Source organism: Artemia sp. Qi Xiang Cuo, chromosome 11 (assembly GCF_049724085.1).
Source record: "Artemia sp. Qi Xiang Cuo chromosome 11, ASM4972408v1, whole genome shotgun sequence".
NCBI classification, from domain to species: Eukaryota; Metazoa; Arthropoda; class Branchiopoda; order Anostraca; family Artemiidae; genus Artemia; species Artemia sp. Qi Xiang Cuo.
The window spans coordinates 60,781,681-60,806,208 of record NC_142804.1 but is presented as its reverse complement, the minus strand read 5'-3'; the positions used below and the strand labels follow the sequence as shown (position 1 = coordinate 60,806,208).

The following is a 24,528-nucleotide window of genomic DNA, read 5'->3' as shown; positions in this document are numbered from 1 at the left end:
TACGCATAAAACTTCGGGCAGTGCTGCTTTTATTGAAGGAGGAGGTTCGCTCCTGTTTGGTACGAGTATCAGAAAATAAAGATACCTTAACGGTTTAAGTGATATCAGGATTTTTCACAAAATGAAACACATTGATCAAGGTTTGAAATGAATTTTATTAAATTTAAAAATAAAAAATAACATCCTTAGTATTTTTGTTGTTGTAAATTTAGGCATACCCTCTATGTTTTATCATCTCTTATTTCTTTGCTTGTCACTTTGCTCAATCTAGGTGTATACTCTTGTGTTTTAAGAAGAAATTATTATTCATTCGATAAAAACCATGGAAAAATGGATTTTCATTTTGTCAGGATATCTGCAATGGTATAATTTTGTCCTAAGCTAAGGGGAGGCTAATTTCTTTAAAAAGGAACATGATAATCTTCGAGGACTCCTTTTTTTGAACAGATTTTAACCTCATAGCCAAAATATATACTTTGACAGCTATAGAGCATTGGAAGTAAAACCAAGAAAATTTGTCTGCAGTGGTTTCGCTATACTCTGAACTAGGCAGAGGCGAATATTTTAACTTGATTTTTTTTTACACTGTGAATGGATTTGTTTTCCAGCCATATAACCTGAAAGGAATACTAAAAAAAGGTTAAACTACCTTCTTTGTTTCACAAATAACTTAATTTTTAGATATTACGACTGATTTAATTTATTTTTTTCGCATAATAATAAAAATAATATTCACATTTGTTTCTAATCTTTTCAACAAACGCTGTATATAAATCACATACTGTACGTAGGAACATTTTTCATAGCACAACCGCGAAGCACAATAAAACACAACCAAAAAATACACAATGGCACTAAATCAGATCTTCAAGTGCTCTGGCACGCAAGTTCAAAGACCATAAAAAACCAGTACGATTAGAAACTCAACCCAGCCTCCAAGATAAAAATCATCAATGCAATCTAGTAGCTCTCAACTCGGTTATAGTGCCAGAATTATGCTTCTTGACAAACTTATTAAGCTAATTAAACTTATTTGGATTATACCCAAAGATTATACTTAATGAAATGCTAAAGAGGAATAAAAAGAACACTATTGGTCGTTGAACGACCTTCACCAATCTGTTATCTTCATTACTAAATTATTGTAACAGCAAAGTCAGAAAAAAAAGTAAAAAAGAATAGTCAAATAAAATAGTGAAAAAATAGTTGTGTTCTACTAACCTTTCTGTCTTGTTTAACTAAAAAACATCCCTGTACAAACTTTACAATCAAATATTCAAATATAAATACGTGCATGTTGTGCACTATTGTCAAATACCATCTTTAAAGGCTTATGCATCAAATGTACTTATGCTCAACCACAGAGTAAAACACTTTTTCAAAGAAATAAATTAAGTTTCCGGATTATTAAGCTTTTAATAAAATGTATAACATAAGCTTAGAACCACAGTTCATATAATTATCCAGTATGATCATTCTCTATCTCACCCATTATAAAAACCCGGACCGGAGTGCGAGTGCTCCGGAGAACGTTTTTGCAGATATAAACATAAGCGAAGTCAGATCTTTTCATGGGTAGACAAGTCAGACTGTGATCTAATCGGAAACAAGTGGAAACCCGCTATTACGAATAATGCACTTGGTAACCATTTCTCAGTGATTGACGAAAACAGACTAACCAGCTAATGCAGAAATAAGTGGGAGGAGCTTTTTGTTCGCACCGAGAACGAAGACCAGAAATGATCTGCGATAAGCTTACTGTCTATAAACTGTGCTTAGAACATTTACATTTGTACATAATTCATTGCAAATATTCATAATTAAAAAGGTATCCTTATACGACAAAATTGGCAAAGTAGCTATGAAAACCCCCCACTGGACTGCTATTATTTTCTTCTTTTTACATCAAGATATAGGCACTTTCGCATTTTATTATATATAATCTTTGGTTATCGCTTTACTGGTACCAATTTGGTTGGGTAACGCTACATTAGCACTGGTGTCTTTCAGTCCTGTTAGAGGTCAGGCGATAAAGGTCAGGCATCTTCAGTTTGCTATGTTCTTTATGCTAGTTTTCTATATTGGTCCATAGCACTAATCACACTGGTGTAACTTGCTGTGATCTATCACTTAAGCAATCAAGTTCAAGGTCACCTCTTGGCGTGTGTTGAAGTGTTATATATTGTGGTGTATAAGTGGCACCGATATTTCGCAGTAGAGGTTCAACGGCACTGCCGTTACTATTGGCATTGAAGTAGGTGTCACCCGCAACATCAACTGAAAGAAATATGGTAACAAAATATTAAAAAAAGCAGCATAATTCCTCATTAGAAGCGATAATCTTGCCAAAATCCAATGCGTTTGAGCCACGAGCTATATCCTTAAATGCCCAAAACCAACAAAAAACTAACGTACTAAATCTTGATGACTACTTTAATATAATTTTCCTGTAATTTTTAACCCTCTAAGGAAACTACCAAAGCTTATCACCCCCTTCCCCCGTACCGTTGGAATTATTTTTTAGCTTTTTTCTTTAATGTACCAAGGGAACTAAAAACGGAATCTTTAAATTGGAAAATTGGAATTAAAATTCTTTAAATTGGAAAATTGGAATTAAAATTCTTTAAATTGGAAAATTGGAAACGTACACAGTTATATACGTCTTAAAAAAATTAGAAGAACGCCAGAACTCGATTTTTATTGAAAAAGACCTTCATATGCTGTTACGTACTTTTACACTTAAAGGGTGCCAAGTTTGAAAATAAGGAATATAAGGGAAAATAAGCAGAAACTCAGCGAAAAGTATATATCACAATGGAACCCTAGCAGTGCAACTTTCCCGACTGATTTGGCAAAAGACAAACACTGCCATACATCTAGGCATAGAATTAAAGTGAGAATTATTTAGGTTGGTAAGTAGTTGGTTGCTGTATACTTAACGGGCGTCAAGCTTGAAAATAAGGAGCAGGTGGGAAAAATTAGAAGAAAATGAGCGAAAGGAATATATCATCATGGCGCTCCAGAAGTGCAACTTTCCTGATTGTTTTAGCAAAAGACAAACACTGCCATAAATCTAGGCTCTGTATTAATATGGAGTTATCTAGTTTATTTAAGATTAATCAGTTGGTTGTTGTACGCTTAACGGGCGCCAAGTTTGAAAATAAAGAACGCGTGGAAAATTTCAGCAGAAAATGAGCGAAAAGAATATATCATCATAGAGCTCTAGAAGTACAACTTTCCTGATTGCTATAGCAGAAGACAAACCCGGCCATAAATGTAGGCTATGAATTAATATGGGAATTGTTCCGGTTATTCAAGATTAAGTAGCTGGTCACTGTACACTTAACGGGCACCAAGTTTGAGAATAAGGAACGTTCAAGAAATTTCAGCAGAAAACAAGTGAAAGGAATATACCATCATAGAGCTCTTGAAGTGCAACTTTCCTCATTTTACGTGCATTATAAGTGCAACTTTTTTTAACTTCTAACTTTCCAACATTTTCCAAGATGGACACATTTAATAAGTACCAGTGGGTCACCTAATCCCTTCAAAACTTGATTATGCTGTTGATCTGTCTGTAGTGATTTACTTTCAGTCAATCACATACGTAGGATTTTTTTGGTGGGAAGGGGGCAATAATAAACATTTTTTGGGGGGAGAGGCCAACAATAGACAACATTTACTTGATAATTTGAATAGAAAATTCAAAAACTCTTAGGATTTTGACGGGGTCTCGTGCCCCAAGGGCCCCCTTCCTGTGTAAGGAACGGGGCCCTCAATCTTACTTATTTATTGATGTTGCCGTTATGTTAAACTTACAATGCTATGGATTAAATTTATCTCCTGTTTTGCAAAATTAGCAAAGGGAACAAGAACACAACGGAAATGAAAAATTAAAAATAAGAGGAAGAGATATTAAAATATAACATAGTGCACATAGAATTCAAGAAAGAAATCGAAAATGTTCAGTAAAACAAATAGATTAAACTTTAAGAAAAATACACGTAAAAATCCCGACGGATGATTAAATGGTGGAAGATTGCGAAGTTACAATACTTGTAATCATAAAAACGGAAAGAAATATACAATAAAATTATATGAAATTGCAAAATGTTTGTAATTTACAATGATAAATCCATATAAAATGTCACTTCAGTTTTTAAACAACATACTCAGTATATTTAGGCCGTCCTGGCTAAGCGGACGTGCGCTGGGTTGAGAATTCTTTGTCCCTGCACGGGTTCGTTCCCTGGAGAGGCCAGTTATTTGGTTTTGGGACGCAGGTCAGTGGCGTGACTCTGTAAGTTTAGCGAGTGTCAACCCAGCTCTAAATGAGTACCTCGAGAAATCTGCAGAAGGTAAGCAGGAAGGATGTGCAAGAGCACAGGATGGCTGGCCCCCAGCTCCCCATCGCACTTCCTGACTGAGGGCCACGAAACGGAGATCAGCACCGCCGGTTTGGACCTTAAGGGTCTAGTGCCGTCATACTTACTTACTTACTTACTTTACTCAGTATATTCAAAAAGCACATTTCTTAGCAATTTTAGAATTCAAAACATCTAAGATGAGTGTACTTAACAAAGACTAGTGGATCACGCGGCATAAAAGGAGTTGATTGCGTTGTTATTTCAACTTTTGATCTTTTTCCTCTAATCTAGTTTTCCAGGAAAAGTCTAACTCTAATGACTTCAAACTTCGAAATAAGAATAATTCCGGTTTCACTTAGAAAATAATCTCTATTTCAGAGACCGAAATAGTTTTAACATTAAAAAAAAAAAAAATCTCCTTTCAAAAACAGACCCTAATCAAAATAAATGTTTTGGTCCCTTTCCCGAGAAAAATAATCTAATTCCTTTCCCAATGGGTTAAGGCTTTTGTACACCTATGAAAGACATTTTGACAGTATTTGACAGTGTCACTATATTAAGAATGGGAAAGGGGGTCACTACTGGTTATTCAAGAGGGTAATTTAATGCTGGACCACAATTCTGTCGTGAACCAGATTTAATGGATAGTCTGTCACTTCATAGTAAATCAGGTTTACTGGCTGTGACGGTAAACTGGACTATCAAATCATTAACCTGATATACTGGAAAGGAATTATACCCTGAAATATCTTGGAGTCTGTCAATCTATCGTCAACCAGACTTTACTGGTCGTGATGGTAAAATGGATATCATTCCTTAGTCAATCAGATACAATGGATAAAGACTATACACAAGAAGTCGATAAGGAGTCTGACACGTGTCGTTAGCCCGGCTCAACTAGTTGTGACGGTCAAAAGAACTATCCTTCCGTTGTCAACCGTTTATAATGAGTAGGAATTATACCCCTGAAGTCTCTCAGAAGTCTGCCGCTCCGTCGTCAATCAGACTCAACTGTTTATGGCGGTGAACTGGGAGATCATTCCATTGTCAACCAGATATAATGGGTAGAAATTTCAGGCTTGAGGTGTCTCAGGAGACTGTCATTACATCATCAACCAGGCTTGACTGGTTGCGAAGGTCAATTGGAATCGCCAAGCAGATATAATGAGAATCGTCAAGCAAATCAAACAAAGAGTCAAGGATAAACTAAAGTTGAATTTAATAAAGAATAAAAGTATTCATGAAAAGGCTCGTTGGACCCGCTTTCTCCTACCCAGCCCTCCTCCTAAATACAGTGATTTTAGAGATTTTCCCCATAAAACTAGGAATTTTGGTCCTTATTAGACGACACAATATTTATCAGGCTTAATATGACCCAAGGTACAACATCTTAAAAGAAAGAATGTATAAAACGGCGGCAAGTTACAAGCTAAGGACGGATAAGTTTTGAAGGAAATGATAACTTGCATGGAAGACAGCAAGGAGTAAAGCTAAGCTATGAATGAAGTGGGGGGGATGTATATAGGTTTTTAAGCCTCTTAGTCATGGTCACACTCGAGCATTTAGACACTGAATAGCGAAATTTCAACATTGAATCTATCAAGCATTCACGACCTTCAAGTTCGGCAATGCAACTCTTAAAAAAGTAATATTAATTTTGGTCCATCGTGAGGGTCAAATCTGAGGGTAAAAAAAAAAATAGATAGGCAAAAATTTGAGTTCTACTTCTATATGTAAATTTATGCATGGTAAAAAAAAGTTTTTATAATTGTTTATAAACGTCTAAGTAAGATAGTTAATATTAGCCGTCCCCTGACTATTTAATATTCCTTTGAAATAGTATATGAATTCATTTCAGATGACTAAAAAATAGATGTAAAACACTTGCAAGTTCTTTCTTGTTTACTGAATTTATTAAGTTATCAAAACAGTTTCCGTTGAAATCTTAGCAAATGTTAGTGAGAATTTCTCACATAAATTTTTCTAGGAAAAGATGTTTAAGGATTTCGAAGATCACTCATGCCTTAAAAGCTAATTTCTAAGGCACCCCATCCCCATGTAAATGTTACATCTTTGAATAGCAAAACTCTCAAGACCTTAATTTAGCTCCGTTCCATGAAATTGTTAAAATAACATGAATTAATACGAATAAGAGTTAGCTTGTCACTTCCCTGGCCTGACACTTCCCCCTGGCCTGTCGTGACACCTCCCTGTAGAAATCTTCCTACAAGGAGGCCTCCCTGTAGGGAGGTGCGTCATTTGCTGCTAAAATAGAAAGTTTGATTCTGTATTTGCCAATTGACGCTTTAAAAGCTTTATTTAGGCATTAGTTTTCAATACTGTGTGAAGGAAAAGTATAACTAAAATTAAAAAGTAATTGAAAAAATTGAAAGCTTTGAAAAAATTGAAAAATTGAAAAGAAAAGTAGTTGATAGCTTTATTTAGGCATCAATTTTCAATACTTTGTGAAGGAAAATTAATTGAAATTAACAAGTAATTGAAAAAATTTTAAGCTTTAAAAAAATAAAAATTGAAAGTAAAAGTAATTGAAAGCTTTATTTAGGCATCAGTTTTCAATACTTTGTGAAGGAAAAGTAATTGAAAGTAAAATGTAATTGAAAAAATGTTTTCAATACTTTGTGAAGGAAAAGTAATTGAAAGTAAAAAGTAATAAAAAAATTGAAAGCTTTGAAAAAATTGAAAAATTGTAAGGAAAAGTAACTGAAAGCTTTATATAGGCATCAGTTTTCAATACTTTTTGAAGGGAAAGTAATTGAAAGTAAAAATACTGAAAAATAGCTAATGTATTTAAAAAAAATACATTCTGTAAAATCGACTAGCATTTTGATCAATTTTGTTCTTTTTTTACGGTTATGATAAAAAAAAATCTGTTCAAAATGAATGTTATTCAGTCTGTTTACCTGATAAACTTACGAATGCTCTGTTTGATCTGATCAAACAGAACTCTGATTTGATACAGTGTGGATGGAGGGAGGGCTACAGGGTTACCCATGGTAGAAAGGATACGAGACGACTACCCCAATATTCCTTTTGATTCTCGGACGAAAGTACAAGAAATTTCAAATTAGACTGACTTTGGCCTTTCGCAATTTTATCCAATAAAATGACCTGGCATATATGAAATGAACTGGCAAAAATGTTGATTTCTTGAGGGACACGCAGCTCTATACTAAGTGAAAACTATTCTGTCCACCACCAAACATCAACATCAATTTTTCGTCGAAGTAAAGGAATTGTCAGCTCATTTTTCCTCACCTTCGCTGGAATAAAACGGCACGAGAGAGTGTTGTTACCCTGCAATGAGCTTTGAACCTCAATTTTTCTTCATAAAGTGTAAAATAACCGCTTAAACTTTTTATAAATATTGATGATGGTGAAGAAATGGGGAACTAATCCTAACTGGTTAAGTACTGGTAGTGGTTACTAGTAGGCCTACTGGTTAAGTTTTTTTAGATGATGGTGAAAAAATGGGGAGCTAATTATAGCTGGTTCGCTAGTTGTGTTGATGCTACATAGGTTCAGTTCCGTTAATTCCCAATATTTGTCTCACCTTCTACAGTATGGCCATTATTATCAGTATATACAACACTTGTTTCAATGGAGGTAGATTTGCGTCTGGTGACAAAAGAATTGTTTCGCAAGCGTCGATCTAGATGCATCTCTAGCGAGTTGGTACCCTCTATTTGTACAGAACTCATTGGGATACCAAGACAGGGTTGTATTAGCCTTTGGTTGTTTGCAAGAAGCTCAACTATTTCTGATGCTTGTGGACGCAGTGAAGGAGTCCTATTCCAGCAGCTTTTTAACAGTGTTTCACTAAAACAAAAGAATAATTTGCTTTTACAAGAAAATTCTAAACATTGCCTACATTGTAAGACTGTTTTTTTTATTAATTTATTTTAGAGGCTCTACGACAATTTTCCATAAGTTTCTTTGGTCATCGTTCTTTTTGCTACAAATTTTTCTGTCGTTATCAAGACTGTCATAGGACAACGTGTCATCAGTTTTTTCTGCCATTAGAAAACTGTCATTATTTTCTCTCGTCATCGGATAGACTTTCAATGTTTTTTATTGTCATAGAAAAAATGGTCATCATTTTTATTTGTCATCGAGCAAAGTGTCATAGTTTTTATTTGTTATCAGACAAAATGTCATTGTTTTTCTGCCATTGAAAAAATGATTATTAGTGAGGTTTAAGCATACATCTAACCACATTCCCCCCGCCTTGCGGGTGACAGGCTAAACGTTGCCTACATTGTAAGACTGTTTTTTATTTATTTTAGATGTTCGCCTGACGGAAAAAGAATTGTCAAACAGTTCGTGTTAACGAACTGTAAGTAAGGAGCGACCCAGCTTAATAGTAACCAAAACTCTAAAAAACGAAATTTTGATACCAAGAGATACATCAAAAGAAAATCGGATTTTTATGTTGATTTCAAATATATAAGTTTCATCAAGTTTAGTCTTACCCTTCAAAAGATACGAGCCTGAGAAAATTTGCCTTATTTTCGAAAGAATGGGGAAACACCCACCGACAAGGCATAGAAAATTTTGCCGTTTTAATCTAGCATCCAATAATCCAATTGAAAATTATATTCCGAAAAATCTTAAAATTCAAAATCAAACAATTTAAATTTCTTTCTTTTTGGTTATTTCAATCGCTAATTCTAGTATTTATTCAATTTTATTTTAGCTATTTAATTTTCCTTTAAATATTATTCGTGTATAAAAGTGGATAAAATATTGTTTCGATTCAAATTTTAAGGGTGTATTTCTTCATAGTCCACAAAATCAGAATATTTACGCCCATAGGCTACTGGCAATCAAATTTAAGATATATTTTCACCTTCTCCATTGCTCCAGCAAATTTTTAGCAATGGTTTTCTGTTAGCTCTTGAAAACATTCATTCTGACCATTGTATATAAATTATAAACAGTATAATCAAGACTCAGTAGTATTTGGCTACTGCAGTCTTAGCAGGTATAAAAGCTCCGCTCATATCCTCGTCTATCAACCTTTCAATGTATATTACCCTGGAACACGCATTTTGGCAGAAACTTTCTCAAAATGCCTTTGAAACCAACTCGAGACTTTAAAACTACTACTATTACTGCTAACAACTCACCGCAGCACCAAGCCGCCTGAGGCCAACACAGCTACCGACGCTCCTCCTCCATCCCAATCTATTCAAAGCCTCCCTTTTTACACCCTCCCATGAAGTTCCCATTTCCTTTAAATTTTTCTTTATTACGTCCTCCAATCCTAGATGAGGATGACCTGTTTTCCGTTTAGCCCTAGACGGTTCGCCTAAAAGAACAATCTTCGGAAATTTGTCATCCTTCATCTACAATACCTGTCCTAGCCACCTCAACCTTTTTTTCATTATAGCCCTAGAGACGGGTATTGAGCCACATTTTTCGTATAGCTTATTGTTTGAAATAATTGAGTCAGTCAGCCGGGTACCCAGAACGATCCTTAAGCAATTTCTCTGGAAAACGTTTAACAAATATTCATCCGCTTTTCGGAGGACCCATACTTTAGAACCCTATATAATCCCTGTCATCACTGTAGCTTCTAATATTCTAATCTTGGTTTGCAGACTTATCTTCGTATTCTTCCAAACTTTTTTTAACTGTGAAAAAACACACTGAACCTTGGCTATTCTACTCTTAACATCTTCACTGCTCCCACCAGTAATAATACTACCAAGGTAAGTGAAGCTGCCCACCTGATCAATCTTTTCATTACCCAATGTCACCTAACTTATAATTTCTAAAAACATCTAATAATAGCATTACCCTACTAATTACTGATTTTTATGTATGTATCAGAATAAATTAATGCAAAATTAGATTCTTTAAAATTTAGTGTTACAAAGGTGAAGGCCAAGTTTCACGTTCAAGAGAAATCTGACTTGTCTACCCGCGGAAAAATCTAATGTCGCTTATGCTTTTACGTTCTCCGGAGCACTTGCATCTTGGTCCGGCTTTGTATAATGATTAAATAAAAAAAACAAGTTTTTTAAACTGAAAGTAAGGAGCGACATTAAAACTTAAAAACGAACAGAAATTTTTCCGTATATGAAAGGGGCTCCTCAACGCTTCGCTCTTTACGCTAAAGTTTTTTATTGTTTTAAAAAATAAAGTTGTGAGACAGAGTCAAACTTTAGCGTAAAGAGCGAGGCGTTGAGGAGGGGACAGCCCGTAGGGTTCTCTGATACGCTGAATATGATGGTGTGATTTTCATTAAGGTTCTATAATTTTTAGGGGGTCTTTCCCCCTTTTTTTGAAAATCAGCCAAATTTTCTATATATATATATATATATATATATATATATATATATATATATATATATATATATATATATATATATAGTCGAGCATATATATATATATATATATATATATATATATGCTCGACTACATCATCGTACGTCGACGATGGCTGTCGTCTGTCCAGAATTCCCGCACCTACCGTGGCGAAGAACAGCCAGTCTTCTTGGAAAATTGATGCCGGTCGCATCCAACAGGACCCCGCTCTGGCTGAGCGGTACCATGTGGAGATATCCAACAGATTTGAGGTCCTTGGCCAATGTAATGATAGTGAAGTTGCATGGAAGTCCTTCAAAGAGAACACTCTTACGGCAGCAACTGACGTTGTTGGAATGAGGCAACGGAAGAAAAAGGACTGGATCAGTAATCACTCCCTTGCCACCATAGAGCTCAGGCGAGAAGCACGTCTTGGCGGGGACATGGCTACATACAGACTGCTAAACAAAGAGCGCAATTCCATGCTGCATAAAGACTGCAAGGCTTTTATTGACAGCAAGGCATCCGAACTGCAAGAGGCCGCCAAGAAAAAGGACAGTGGAGCCACCTACAAGATTCTTCGTGAGCTGTCAGGTCAGCACACTCAAACTACGTCATACCTTCGAAGCGGTAGCGGTGAGAATATATACGACCAATCACAATGCCTCCGCCAGTGGGAGGACCACTTTAAGAAACTGCTCAACTCAGATCCACCAGACCAGATGGACCATGAGCTAGCGGCTGCTGCGGCTACTACCATACCTGCTCCTGATGATCCTGAATTTACAGCGGAGGAGATAAAAGCTGCCACCCGCAAGCTAAAGAATAACAAAGCGCCAGGAATATGTGGCCTAACATCGGAATCCCTTAAAAATGGGGGTCCAGCCATAATCCTCTGGCTACAAATGCTGTTTAACCTTGTGTGGCACTCTGAAAAAATCCCCTCAGACTGGAAGAAGGGCCTACTTGTGCCAATCTAGAAGAGGAAGGGGAGCAAAGCAGAATGTAGCAATTATCGTGGCATAACTTTACTCTCAGTTCCTGGAAAGCTCTTCGCTATGCTGCTGCTCAAACGGGCAACACGATACCTCCATGACCTGCGTCGCCCCCAGCAAGCTGGCTTCATGCCAGGAAGATCCACCACCGAGCAAATTCATACGATTAGACAGCTAGTAGAGAAAACTTTTGAATATAAGAGGAAGGCGTACATTGCCTTTGTCAATTTTCGATCTGCCTTCGACACTGTCGAAAGGCAGTCACTATGGCTAATCCTCCAGTCTGCTGGCGTACCCACGAAAATCGTCCGTCTCCTCAAAGAGCTGTATAATAACATTGAAAGTGCGGTGATCGTAAATGGACGGCCTTCTGGATATTTCAAAATTAAAAATGGTGTCCGGCAAGCATGTGACGTTGCACCTGAGCTCTTCAACTGTGTAATAGACCATATCCTGAATAAAACACAGCAGGTGCAGCCGTTTGGCATAGACTTTGCTGGAATAGTTCTTTCAGACGTCGACTTTGCCGACGACGTGGCGCTAATATGCGAAAACATTAGTGACCTCAAAACTACACTGGAAACACTGGCCTCTGCCGCTGAGAAACTCGGTCTGAAAATAAATTGGTCGACGACCAAGATAATGCCCGTTGAGAAAACGCCGTCCAACCCCCTGTCATCTGTGGAAATTTGTGGCCAGACTGTAGAGGTAGTCAAGCAGTTTACCTACCTTGGTTCCATTGTCTGCTCAAACAGAAGACTAGATGCCGAAATGTCAGCAAGAGCAGTAAAAGCAAACTCTGTCTTCAGTCGCCTTCTAAAAACTGTCTTCAATAAAACCCAGATCAGCTGCCTCACCAAAGCTTGAATATATTCTGCTTCGGTTGCCAGCGTTATGCTCTATTCTGCCGAGACTGAATCAGACACAGACGCTGAAGGTAGATGCCATCCAGACGAAACACCTCCGAAAAATCGAACGCTCCCGATGGCCCGACAGGGTACGAAATTCGGAAATCCTCAGGTCCTTCAAACTCCCACCCCTGTCCGATCAGCTTGAGTCTCGCTCGCTGCGTTGGTATGGTCATCTGCTCCGTCTGCCTGCCCAAACACCCGCCCGGCTCATCTTCGATTTCGACCCAGCTGCAAACGGCTGGAGGCGTCCTAGGGGAAGAACACGCACCAGATGGGCGGACGTCATCCGTGATCGGCTCGCCTCCAGAAACATCAGTCCGGCTGAAGCGACAACCCTCACCCTGAACCGACCACTCTGGAGAAGACTGACGGCACTGACGACTGGTTCCCTCTACGCTGGTGACGCTGCCGAGCAAGAGCTTTAAGTAAGTAAGTAAGTAAAGTATATATATATATATATATATATATATATATATATATATATATATATATATATATATATATATATATATATATATATATATATATATATATATATTGTATATATATATATATATATATATATATATATATATATATATATATATATATATATATATATATATATATATATATATATATATATATATATATATATATATATATATATATATATATATATATATATATATATATATATATATATATATATATATATATATATATATATATATATATATATATATATATATATATATTAAAAGATCTCCATGCACGGTTTTGTAGTTTTTGGTAGTTGCAGGCTTCAAATTGAATAAAGAAGCGTACATGAACAAATCAACAAAAATAAGCTAAAAAGTATGACACCAATCAGAAGCCTTAACTTTCCTTTGAAGGTGTGACTCTCTTTTGGAATCAACGGTCTGTTAACATTTGAATTGTCAAAATCTAGTAAATTAGATCTGCTTATTTTATTTAACGGTTCAACGTGGCAACACTGAAGAAAATATGATACTTTCCCAATAATTGAAAAAAATTAAAAAAATCTTATAAAATCGCTGGTTCGAGGTAAGAATATATCTAAGATAGGTCCGGGGGGGGGATATTTATTTTAATTGTCCTCAGTACTTCAATAATCTTGCTCTGTTTTAGAACTTTCGATTCGAGGATTCAATTTGAAATCTGATAATGGGATGGTCAATTAAATGCAAAGTTTCCCGATCTTCCGCGACAAAGTTGAGAATAAATCTGGCAGAATATTTAAAACCTTTAAAGCACTTCTCAGGTCATTGATAAATTAACCAATATAAAGGACCATCAAGCAATTTTTATGGACGTCCATCTAATATTTTGTACAGCAAAAGGATTTTGACGGTCGACAGTTTATAAATTTCTGCTGCGCTTTTCGTCTTCCAATATAGATAGATTATTATAGATTAAAACTCGTCTTTTGGGGTTTATAATGGTTTCTGGTAGATTAAATGCTGTCCTAGCCTTAGGTCCATAGACGCCTGACCCGTGTACCGAAGCACCGACTTTGGGGCAACTGAAAATCAGACAGCAATATTGTTTACATAGAAAGTGAAAATTTTCCAATCTCAAGTTTGTGTATTTTACATATTTTAGTATTTTACTTAGTTTGAAATGTATTACTTGAAATTTTAGTAAGCGTTTTTGACTTACCAAAGTGACGCACTGGCATTTTAGATGCCATAAACTGGCAGGGGCTCTAATTTATGAAAATGTAGAGGGAGGGTCAATGATTTTTTTCTTGTTCTCTTTTTTTATAATGAAGATACACAAAAAAGTGTTTTTGAGAACTCGGGATGGAGGGAGGGGGTATTCCTTTCTCTTCCCTTGTTTCATAAGAAACCCAGAATACATTTATCAAATATATGAGGTCAATTACCCCTCCCTCCCCCTTGGAATCCCACTTAATTGGTATACTGCCTTGTGATGCATTAGCACGGTTTTTTATTTGGTTGTTTCAAAAGTTACGTCCGTTTTCATGTCAAATCCGTTTTGTGATGTCATGTCTGGTTTTAACCTCATGTCCGTCTTAATGTCATGTGTCGTATATTTTAAGGTGAAAAAAAATCTCGAAAGTGGATGCCCCATGATTTTGAACAATCGACAGAAATTGTCACACTTAAGGTCTTTTCTTCTTTGCTTTTGCGTAACTAAAACGATCCTTTTTTAATTGGATCGTCACGTGTGATGATAAGTGGATCTTTTAAAACCGAAGACGTACAGAACGGTTGTTGTACACCGATGAGCCACCCAGGCCCTTTCCGAAGATTATAACCCGCCAAAAAAGGCCATGATTACTATATGCTGGTCAGCAGCTGGTATGACTCACAAAGAGTTTCTGTAACCAGGCCAAACCATCACAGAAGAGTCGTATTGTGAGTAAATTGATGAAATGGACCGAAAAATGGGTAAGGAGCAGCTGGCTCTGGTCAACAGGAGAGGTCCGATCCTGCTTTACGACAACAGCTACCCGCACGTTTCACAAATTACCGTCCAAAAATCAAACTTATTCAGCATTTAAGTTCTGTCTCTCCCCCATATTCCCCAGACCTCTCGCAAATCGACTATCATCTTTTGAAACACTTCGATAACTTCCTCAACGATAGAACTTCTGCTAATCTGGACGAGCCAAAAAAGGCCTTCGTCGGCTTTATCCAATCTCGAGCATTCAATTTTTTGTCTATGGAATTAATCAACTTGCGTTACGTTGGCAATAGTGGAGTGAACTAAATGGCGCTTACTTAGTAATTGAGTTAAATAATTGCGTAGTTGAGTTAAGTAATTGATTAAATTGCGTAAGCAATCAGTGAGATATTACACTTTGAAGAAGATACAAAAATTAGACAAAACTTTTGAAAAAGCCTAATAGTTGTAAAATAGTTAAGAGTTGCGAACAACTTACAGTTGTGTCTTCACACCAGCTGGGATAGGGAGAGTGTGACCATTCTTTACATGTTCCAGTACTTGGCTATTACTCAGTCCTTGGAAGGGAAACCCACCAAACGTAATAATTTCATAAAGGAGTACTCCATATGACCAAACATCTGTCATTGGTGTGAATAAACCATCGGCAAGACTTTCTGGTGCCATCCACCGAACAGGTAACATACCTGCTTAAGAAACAACAGTAATTCGATCTATTAGACATTTAAAAGGCACTTCATCAAAAAAACGAAAATGAGTACCCTGTATACGTTACTCAGGTATGTAAATGGACATGAATATTTGAGGGGAGGTGGTACTGGCCAAGAAAATAGAGAAGCCTTTCTCCGCTTTCCAAGAATTCTCTCTTAGTCCGGCTCTTCTGCTCTCTCGCGCTCTTTCGTAGTGTTTGGAATTTTCCTTCTTTTAAAAAAATGCCATGCTTTATGCTACCTAGGTACTTTCTAAACTAATTGGAAAAATTCAAGAAGGGCTTCTCTGCGAAAGAATTGGAAGTTTGATGGTATCTTCCTTGTTCTAATATTTCATGTTTATCCCAGTACGGAAGAGCAAGATCACCTTTCAGCAATAAAGGTCTTCCAGAGTTTTTTTTTAGAACGTACGGAAATATATATTAAAAAGTACTACCATTGTAAGAATTGTCTATTGTAAGAAAAGAAGAGAGAAAGAGAGAGGTGAGGTGGGGGGGGGGTGGAGAGTGAAATATGACAGAGAGTAGAAACAAGTACTCGTCGAATTTAGTACTCAGGAAAAAAAAAACAATATTAGAAAATAAAGAGTATTGTCTTTCAACTGTCTTGTTAGTATATGCGACAAATAATTTTGAGCTAAAATCAACACCTACTAATTCTGCCGTTGGAAAACTTGGTCACAAAAAGAATTTTTATATCAAAACATTTTTTTTTTTTTTTTTTTTTTTTTTAACATAGACAGGCATCCACAAATACAAAAAAGAACATTTTCACAAGTATTTTGTCATCATTATCTAGCCTGTACCAGGGTTACCAAAGAGATACGTTCACTGCCTTTTGACACTTTTTCACCGAGGTTGGCAGCCGGCCACCAAGGTCGAAGAGCTTTTCATATATTTTTGCCAAATTAAGCTCTTTTTACTTACGATTTGTGCTCTTTCTTTGCGAAAAACTGTGCTTTCACTTATCTTATCTGGTTAGCATTTTCTTTTTGACCAGGGATTTTTCCTTTTTGCTGGGGTGCTAATTTTCTTTTATTTCCATAAAATGGTAACTTTTTGCAAAAAATTAACTTGAAGAAATACTTGAATGGCTAAGAAATACTTAGGCAAGCAACTAATATCATGGTGATTTCTTGAAATAATTTGGAGTGAAAGTTTATCAACATATCCGTGACAATATGTCAGATTAATAATGCACAACTAGGACAAGACTCTAGAAAACATAATGCTGGCAGGGGCGTCACGCTTTTGGGTAGCGGGACGGCCCTCAATGCTTTCGGCCAGTCGGTAAAATAATTGTCTCTTTAAAATAGTGGTGCAAAGCGCCACTATTTCACTCGCTCAATTTTTTTTACTGGGTAAAGGAGCTGCTGGAAATAAATGATGTAACAGCAACGAAGACGATCGGTGTCAATCAGTAGAAAAAAAATGAAATAATTAAAAATAGCAAAATCACTCAAATAACTCAGTAAAAATGACCAGCTAGTTGGTAAAATTCATTAGCTCCCCCCGAACATTTCGGCTAGTGATGTCTCTGGTTGCTGGAGCCATATGTAATCTATCAACAACTTGGGCAATGTGTTCACTCCTATATGGTCTTCTCACTTGCAAATATGTTCGTTGTAAATAAAGCTTAGCATTTCTAAGACTGTTTACGTTTAAGCAAGTACCAGTAGAGATACTATCCACTCAAGGCCATCCCTCACAGCTGGAACTAGAAGTCTCAAGTTTGACTTCGAGCCAAGGCAACCCGCCAGTTTGAGACCCACTGGTTTTCTGAATAGACGTCAAAAGTGCGCCTTTTTGGATCTTTGACACTTTGGTCTCTAATTTGGTCTCTTATTGCCTTTCTTGGCAGGTGAAAGGCTAATAGCGTTTGTTTTCAATTTTAAATAAATGTATATCTCATATCTCAAAAGTTTTGGCAACCCTGTCTTGTGCTTAACAATTGCTCAAAATCATGGCTTCAACGTTAGTACAGATATGATGGCAAGAACATTTGTGCAAGAAACCGCCTTTAGTTCTAATTTTACTTCTTCGTGAAGTTGAAAAACATGTTTTGAGTTTCCTGAACAATTACTTAAAGATTAGCTACTAGAGTTTATTAGAGGACCGCTGTCTTGGAATACATTAGAAGACTTTTTCCTTTTATGTTGACAGTTATTGCATTCAGGTCTCTTAAGACCTCTTATTTGTGAAGATCCATTATGTGATATTAAGATATACCCTTTTTGCAGTATATTTCGTGAAAGCAAGCACATCCAAAGGGACTGAAAATACTTTATCGAGATTGACGACTAGGTTATACGAGCCTATAAACACCTTCCTACCAGAAGTCAATATTATCTTTTATAGAATAGCTTCCCTTGCCTTGGAGGCAATTTTGGGTGTGAAACATTAGGCAAAGCTGTTTACTAGGCAACGCTGTTTTTAATTGTTCTTTATTCTTTGTCTCCTCCTTTGGGTACTCTAAGTTAGCGTTGCGTCGGCATATTTACCTTCTCTACACAAAACTGAAGACAGATGACTGTATCCAGAGCCGTTCCTAGGATTGGTGGTACCCGAGGAAAAATCAAATACAGCTTCCCCACCCCCCGGATTAAAATATAAGCAAAAAAAGCCAAATCAAAGTGAAAAACCTGATGAAAGTGAATAACCTCCTAGCCGTGCATCCCCTAGTTGCGGCTCCCGTGGCAGCTGAACCGGTTACCCCCCCCCCCCTAGGAACGGCTCGGACTGCGTCAAACTAAATCATCAAGTGTTATATATAATATAGGAACATATTATACAAATCTTTATATAAAAAAAGACTGAATATACTCTGTTCAGATTGACGACTCGGTTTTATGAGCCTGTTGAGCCTCTGTTAAAAGAAGTCAACAGATATATTCGATAAAATAGCTTCACTTCCCCTTGAGACAGTTTCGGCTTTGACACCCCAGACAAAGAGGTTTTACTAGGCAATGCTATCTTTTAATCACTCTTTGCCAGACATCCCCTCCCTTAGGCACTCTGAGTTACCTCTGAATTCTATGCTTTTACTTCAGAAAGCCACAGCACAAAATCGAAATACAACAACCATAAAAAGCCCTGCTTAGGTTGGTTGAACTTCACACTTTCTTTTTATGGTGTTTTGGAAGATGGAAAAGGGTTAGACTTATGCTTTATTTTTCAGGTCTATTTATGCTTTAGGTTTTTTCCCTATCCTTCAGAACTTAATCAAATTCAGACAAATTATTTCAAATATACAAATCCTGCTTTATCTTTCACCCTTGATAAAAAGCAGTTTGTTGGGAGAAATTTTTGTATTTCTCATATATAATTTCAAGTTAGAAACATACCACATAAAAATTCTCAGTTTTGACTTTTGCACGTTTTACCCCTTACCAGTGTTTTTTTACTAATTAAAAACAGTTTTTTCCGAAAAATAAGTATTTCAAGGAAAAGTAAAGAACCCTATTAAACCAAAAATGAGCAAAAATAGAATCAAATTATCTACCAAGCGTAATTACCACAAGTAAGCATCAATAGATAAATGAAACCCAAAACGAATAAAAATTACAATAAATAACCAAGTCAAACTTAAAACAACCTAAAAATAACATGATTAGAAATCACAACCCCCTTCTCAAGGCCAGAACATAGTTTGCACTTTACTGAAGAAAAAAAAACAACAAATGAATGAGCATTGTCAGTTTAATATACCTATGCTCATATTTACTGTTTAAAATCTTAATAATTTTTGATCTATTAAAGCTATAAAAGTGAAAAGATTAATTTTTTTTCAGTAAAGTGCAAATTATATTCTTACCTTGAGAAGGCATAAGGATTTTAGACATAGTCATATTAATTTCAGCTTGTTTTGAGTTTGATTTGGTTATTTATTGTATTTTCTGTTCGTTTTGGGTTTCATTTATTTATCGATGCTGATTTGTGGTAGTTTCACGCTTGGTAGATTATTTAATTCAATTTTTGCTTATTTTTGGTTTAATGGAGTTTTTACTTTTCCTTGAAAAACTCATATTGTAGAAAAAATTTTTTAAATTAATTTATGTTTGTTACATATTGACAAATTCATTTTCAGGGAAACAGAATTGGAAAACTGATTGCCCTCCAATCACTTTTGACTCTCATAAAGGGCACTAGAATTTTGAATTTCCAATCAAATTAGCTCCTTTAAAATATCAATGATATTACTAGTTATGGCAGAGCAGCACTGTCTATAATATTCTTTATATGCCATTTTAATACCGGCATGTATATACTTTTTTCGTTTAATTGAAACTCCATTGTCTTTAGTGTGATTACTTACAGTAACCGTAGAAGTAGAATTTAAGTATACACATAGTGTTTTCTGGCTAGTTCAAAATCCGCTAAAACTTATCCTGAAAAGTCTAACTTAATAATGTAAGCCATTATTGTGATATTGCTTTGTCACCCTTTTGACAATCTATATGATCATTGTTCGTTAAGATTTAGTTCAACATCTGCCTAAATATTCCTAGAACGCTTCACCTTAATACCCTTAGCGGGTTTAATAGCAATAGTTGTAGTAGCAGTAGTATCATTAATAGCAGTATTAGTAGCAGTATAGCGGTAATAGCATGTACATATTGCCTTTTGATCAGTTGAACATCCCTTTCATGATGCACCGGAAGTTTGCCATGATGCCAGTAAGCCGTTCCAACAATATTGCTAATTTTCGCTTCTGATCCCCATTTGACGCCCTTTTCATCTTAATACTCTACGCCTTACAAGTTGTTGCGATTGAAGTAGTAGTTGGAGTAGTTTCGTAGCAGTAGAAGTATTAGCAAAAGTAGCAGTGGTAACAGTGTTAATAGTGACATGCATATATTACCTTTTGTCAATTCATCTTCTCCTTTAAGTATTCTCTGAAAATTCCAACTTAATACACAAATCTTTTCTTGAAATACGCCCTTTTGGCAATCTGCATAGACATAGTGTATTTTGAATTTGTTCAAACGCCCCCACAACATTCTGCCAAATTGTCACCTTCATAGGCTTAGCATTAATAGTACTAGTATCATAGTAGAAGTGCTAGTAGTAGCAGCAGTATTAATAGCAGTAGCAGCAGGTACAATTTGCCCTTTAGTCAACTGAATATCCCACTTATGATACCCCTAAGGTTTCCTCTTGGTACGATTTACCGTACCAAAAATATTGCTGATACTCCCGTATCAAAAATCTGTATTCACATAACATGCTTTGATTTAGTTCAACCTTCCCCCTCAACGTTTTATCAGATGTTTATTTCAATATCCTCAGTCTTAGTAGTACCCGCTACAGAAGTAGTAGTTTTAGTGATAGTAGTGGTAGTAGTAGTAGTAGCAGCTGTGGTAGCAGTAGAAGCAGCGGTAGTTGTAGCAGTAATAGCATGCAAATATTGCCTTTTTGGTCAATTGATCCTCTCCCTTATCATTTCATGGAACTTCCAAATTAATATACTCTGTCATTTCTGAGCTAAGCCATTTTGACAACCCATATATACATAACGTGGTTTGATTTAGTTAAATACTCCCCTCAACATTCCTTGAAAGACTCACCTTAATACCCTTCATATTTTGGGAAAGTAGTAGTTAAACATACATATCTTTTCTCAATAACATGTACTATATGTAAACAATGAGCAAATTGCCTAACTTACAGCCCTTGCCCTGACGCCTTGGGGGGAGGGGGGATGACATTTGAAAACGCATATTTACTGAACTTTTCAACAATGCTGAAAAAATAGATGTCTCAAAAGTTTGTCTGGATGTTTGTTTATGGGAAATGATGGGCAGGGGTGGGGGGACTGGTTGCTTTCAAATCACTTTTGACTCTTAAAAAGGGCACTATAAATTACAATTTCAAATCAAATGAGACCCACCTGAAGTTTATACGACAACCTATTCCACATAAACCCCAGAATTCCCCCATGGCATAACTTACAGCCCTTGCCCCAGGGCTCTGGGGGATTGTGTCAACCCTGGAGGAATTGTTATATGTTCTTCGGACTATTTGTTTTAAAATGAATATCTTACAATTTCAATCAGATGCCTTTCATGAAAAGAGGAGTAGTAAGGTGGGGGGGGGGGGTTAGTTGACATCCATCACTTTCGATTCTTAAAAGAGAACTAGAACTTCCAATTTTCAAACAAATGAGCCACATCTGAAGTTTATACAACCAAGCCTTCCAACCTTAAATGCCCCCGGGGCTTAATTCACAAACCTTGCCCCCAGGCTCTGGTGGTTTGTAACAGCCCAAAAGCCTTGTTAATTGATCATTGGACTATTTTGAATAAAATAGCTATCTCAAAATTTCTATTGTCCGCATTTCAGGAAAACACGACGTGTGGGGGGGGGGGGGGGGGAAGCTGCACTCTGATCACTTTGAATATTAAAAGGGCAATAAAACTTCTGATTACCTTTCCAATGTGACCCCTCTGAAGTATATACGACCACCCTTTCTATAAAAACCTTATATGCCACCAGGGCATAACTTACACTCCTTTCCCTGAGAGCTATGGGGTGGATGTCATCCCCAAAGGCATAACTTCTGAACCCTTCAACTGAGCTGAACAAAATTATTATCTCAAAATTTTGATTTGATGTGTTTGGGAAATGATGGGCGTGGAGGGGGGGGGTTGCTCTCAAATCACTTTTGACTCTTAAAAAACGCCAACTGAAGTTTATATGACCACCCATTCCATAAAAACCTTATATACCCCCATGGCGTAACTTATATCCCTTGCCCCAGGCTCTGGGGGTTGTGCCAACCCTAGAGGCATTGTTATATGTTCTTTCGACTGTTTTGAACAAAATGTTTTGAACAAAAGAGGGGTAGTCTGAGGGGGGGGGGGAGCTAGTTGCCCTCCATCACTTTTGACTTTTAACAGGGAACTAGAACTCCCAATTTTCAACCAAAAGAGGCTCCTCTAACGTTTATACAACCATTCCTTCCATAAGAGCCTTAAATACCCCCGGGGCATAACTTGCAATCCTTGCCCCCAGGCTCTAGATTTTTTTTTCAATCCCAAAAGCCTTGTTATATGATCTTTGGACTATTTTGAATAAAATTGCTATCTCAATTGGATACATTCCAAACTTCCATTGGATGCATTTCGGGACAATACGAAGTGTGTGTGTGGGGGGGAGGGGGGTTGGTAGGTCACCCTCCGATCACTGTTACTCTTAAAAAGAGCACTAGAGCTTCGGAATGCCAATCCAATGAGCCACCTCCGAAGTTTATACGACCACCCTTTCTATAAAACCTTATATGCCCCCAGAGCATAACTTACAACCCATGCCCTGAGGGCTGTGGGCAGGGGGAGTGGTCATCCTCAAAAATATAATTTCTGGAACTTTCAACTACACTGAACAAAACAGCTATGCTAAAATTTTAATTGAATGTCTTAGGGGAAATGATCGGCAAGGGGGGGGGGACTGGTTGCCCTCCAATCACTTTCGACTATTAAAAAGGGCACTAGACCTTTCAATTTCCAATCGAATGAGCCCTTTTTGAAGTTTCTGTGACATCTACTTCTATATGAAGTGCCCTGGTCTAAAAGAGGCCCTTGACGGTCAATCATTTTGATCAAAAGCTTCCGTCAATCGATTAACTCAATAATGATTGACCGTCTAGGAACCTGTTTGACGCTTGAGTCAAGTGTTGACGTTGATCGATAGAAAGTTTGAATGACTGAATCATTTTGATCCAAAGCAGTGTGTTAGATTAGCTTTGGTCGAGATTAAGGGCTAATTGAAGGCTCGATTTAAGATTGATTGAAACACACGTCACTGGACTGACAGAAACTTTTGATCAAAATGATTGACCGTCTAGGGCCTCCTTAGAACAAAAAAAAAAAAAAATTCTGCCAACATCGTTCCTTACAGCACCATTGCACTACCTATGATATTTTGTTCGACTATCTATGTGTTTTCTCTTTTGAATGTTGATATTTTGCCCCGACACTTATTACTTTTGTATTGTGTGGCTTAAAAAAAATGAATTAATAAAATTAATTTAATTTCAGAAGGGAAAAAATGGTTACCTTTTCGACGGAATCTGTAATAGTCATTTTCATACATAGGACGAGTCATCCCAAAATCTGCAAGCTTGACAACCCTGTTTGAATTTACCAAGCAGTTTCGACATGCAACATCCCTGAAAAAAGAATGATACTTTAAAAATATAGCGCAGATGGAAAAGGATATTTTTTTTGTTTGGGTCGGAGAAAATACAGCCCTAGAGATTAGAAACGAAAATGTGATAAAAAGTACAAATCGAGCTCTTGAATGTACGTAAATAGTGAACAATTTTTGAAGAAAAAGAAGAGCAATAAAGATTGATCATCAGTAGCTACGTCATCTAAACTAATGACACTTATAATACAATATAGCCAAGTTTAACAGAAATGTTATGTTGATATTTCGAATGCACATAGATAGAGAACAACAGACGGATAGATAAGGTTTTTATTTAAGAATATTGGTAAATATCATTATCGCCTCTGTAAAGATTTGTTTGTACGATTGATTGCTGTCTATTTAGTTCTTTTACAATTTATTCTCTTAAATACTGAGGGATCTTACAATTCTCATTGTTTTCATCTGAGTTAGTGTTTAAATGACACTTAATTTTCCTCCCCTCCTTCACAGGCTACGAAGCCTTTGTGGGATTAGTTACATGAATTTCTTGTATGTTTTTTTTTATAGATGTATTATCCGAACTAGAATTTTAAATCATTTAAATAATTAAAAGTTATTTCTCTAAAAAAAAT

At 36.5% G+C, this 24,528-nt stretch overlaps 1 protein-coding gene across 1 annotated transcript in view; it reads right to left on the bottom strand.

Moving 5' to 3' along the window:
- Nucleotides 1-674: 674 nt before the first annotated feature.
- Nucleotides 675-24,528, bottom strand: part of LOC148947203 (uncharacterized) — a 180,266-nt gene continuing 156,412 nt past the window's right edge. The window contains exons 11-14 of the mRNA XM_089096533.1: nt 23,800-23,912; nt 15,515-15,722; nt 7,939-8,204; nt 675-2,277 (exon numbers count right to left, since the gene is read on the bottom strand). Of these exons, the coding sequence (XP_088952659.1) occupies nt 2,099-2,277; nt 7,939-8,204; nt 15,515-15,722; nt 23,800-23,912 (766 nt within the window). The 3' untranslated portion in view covers nt 675-2,098. The remainder of the gene's footprint in view (nt 2,278-7,938; nt 8,205-15,514; nt 15,723-23,799; nt 23,913-24,528) is intronic.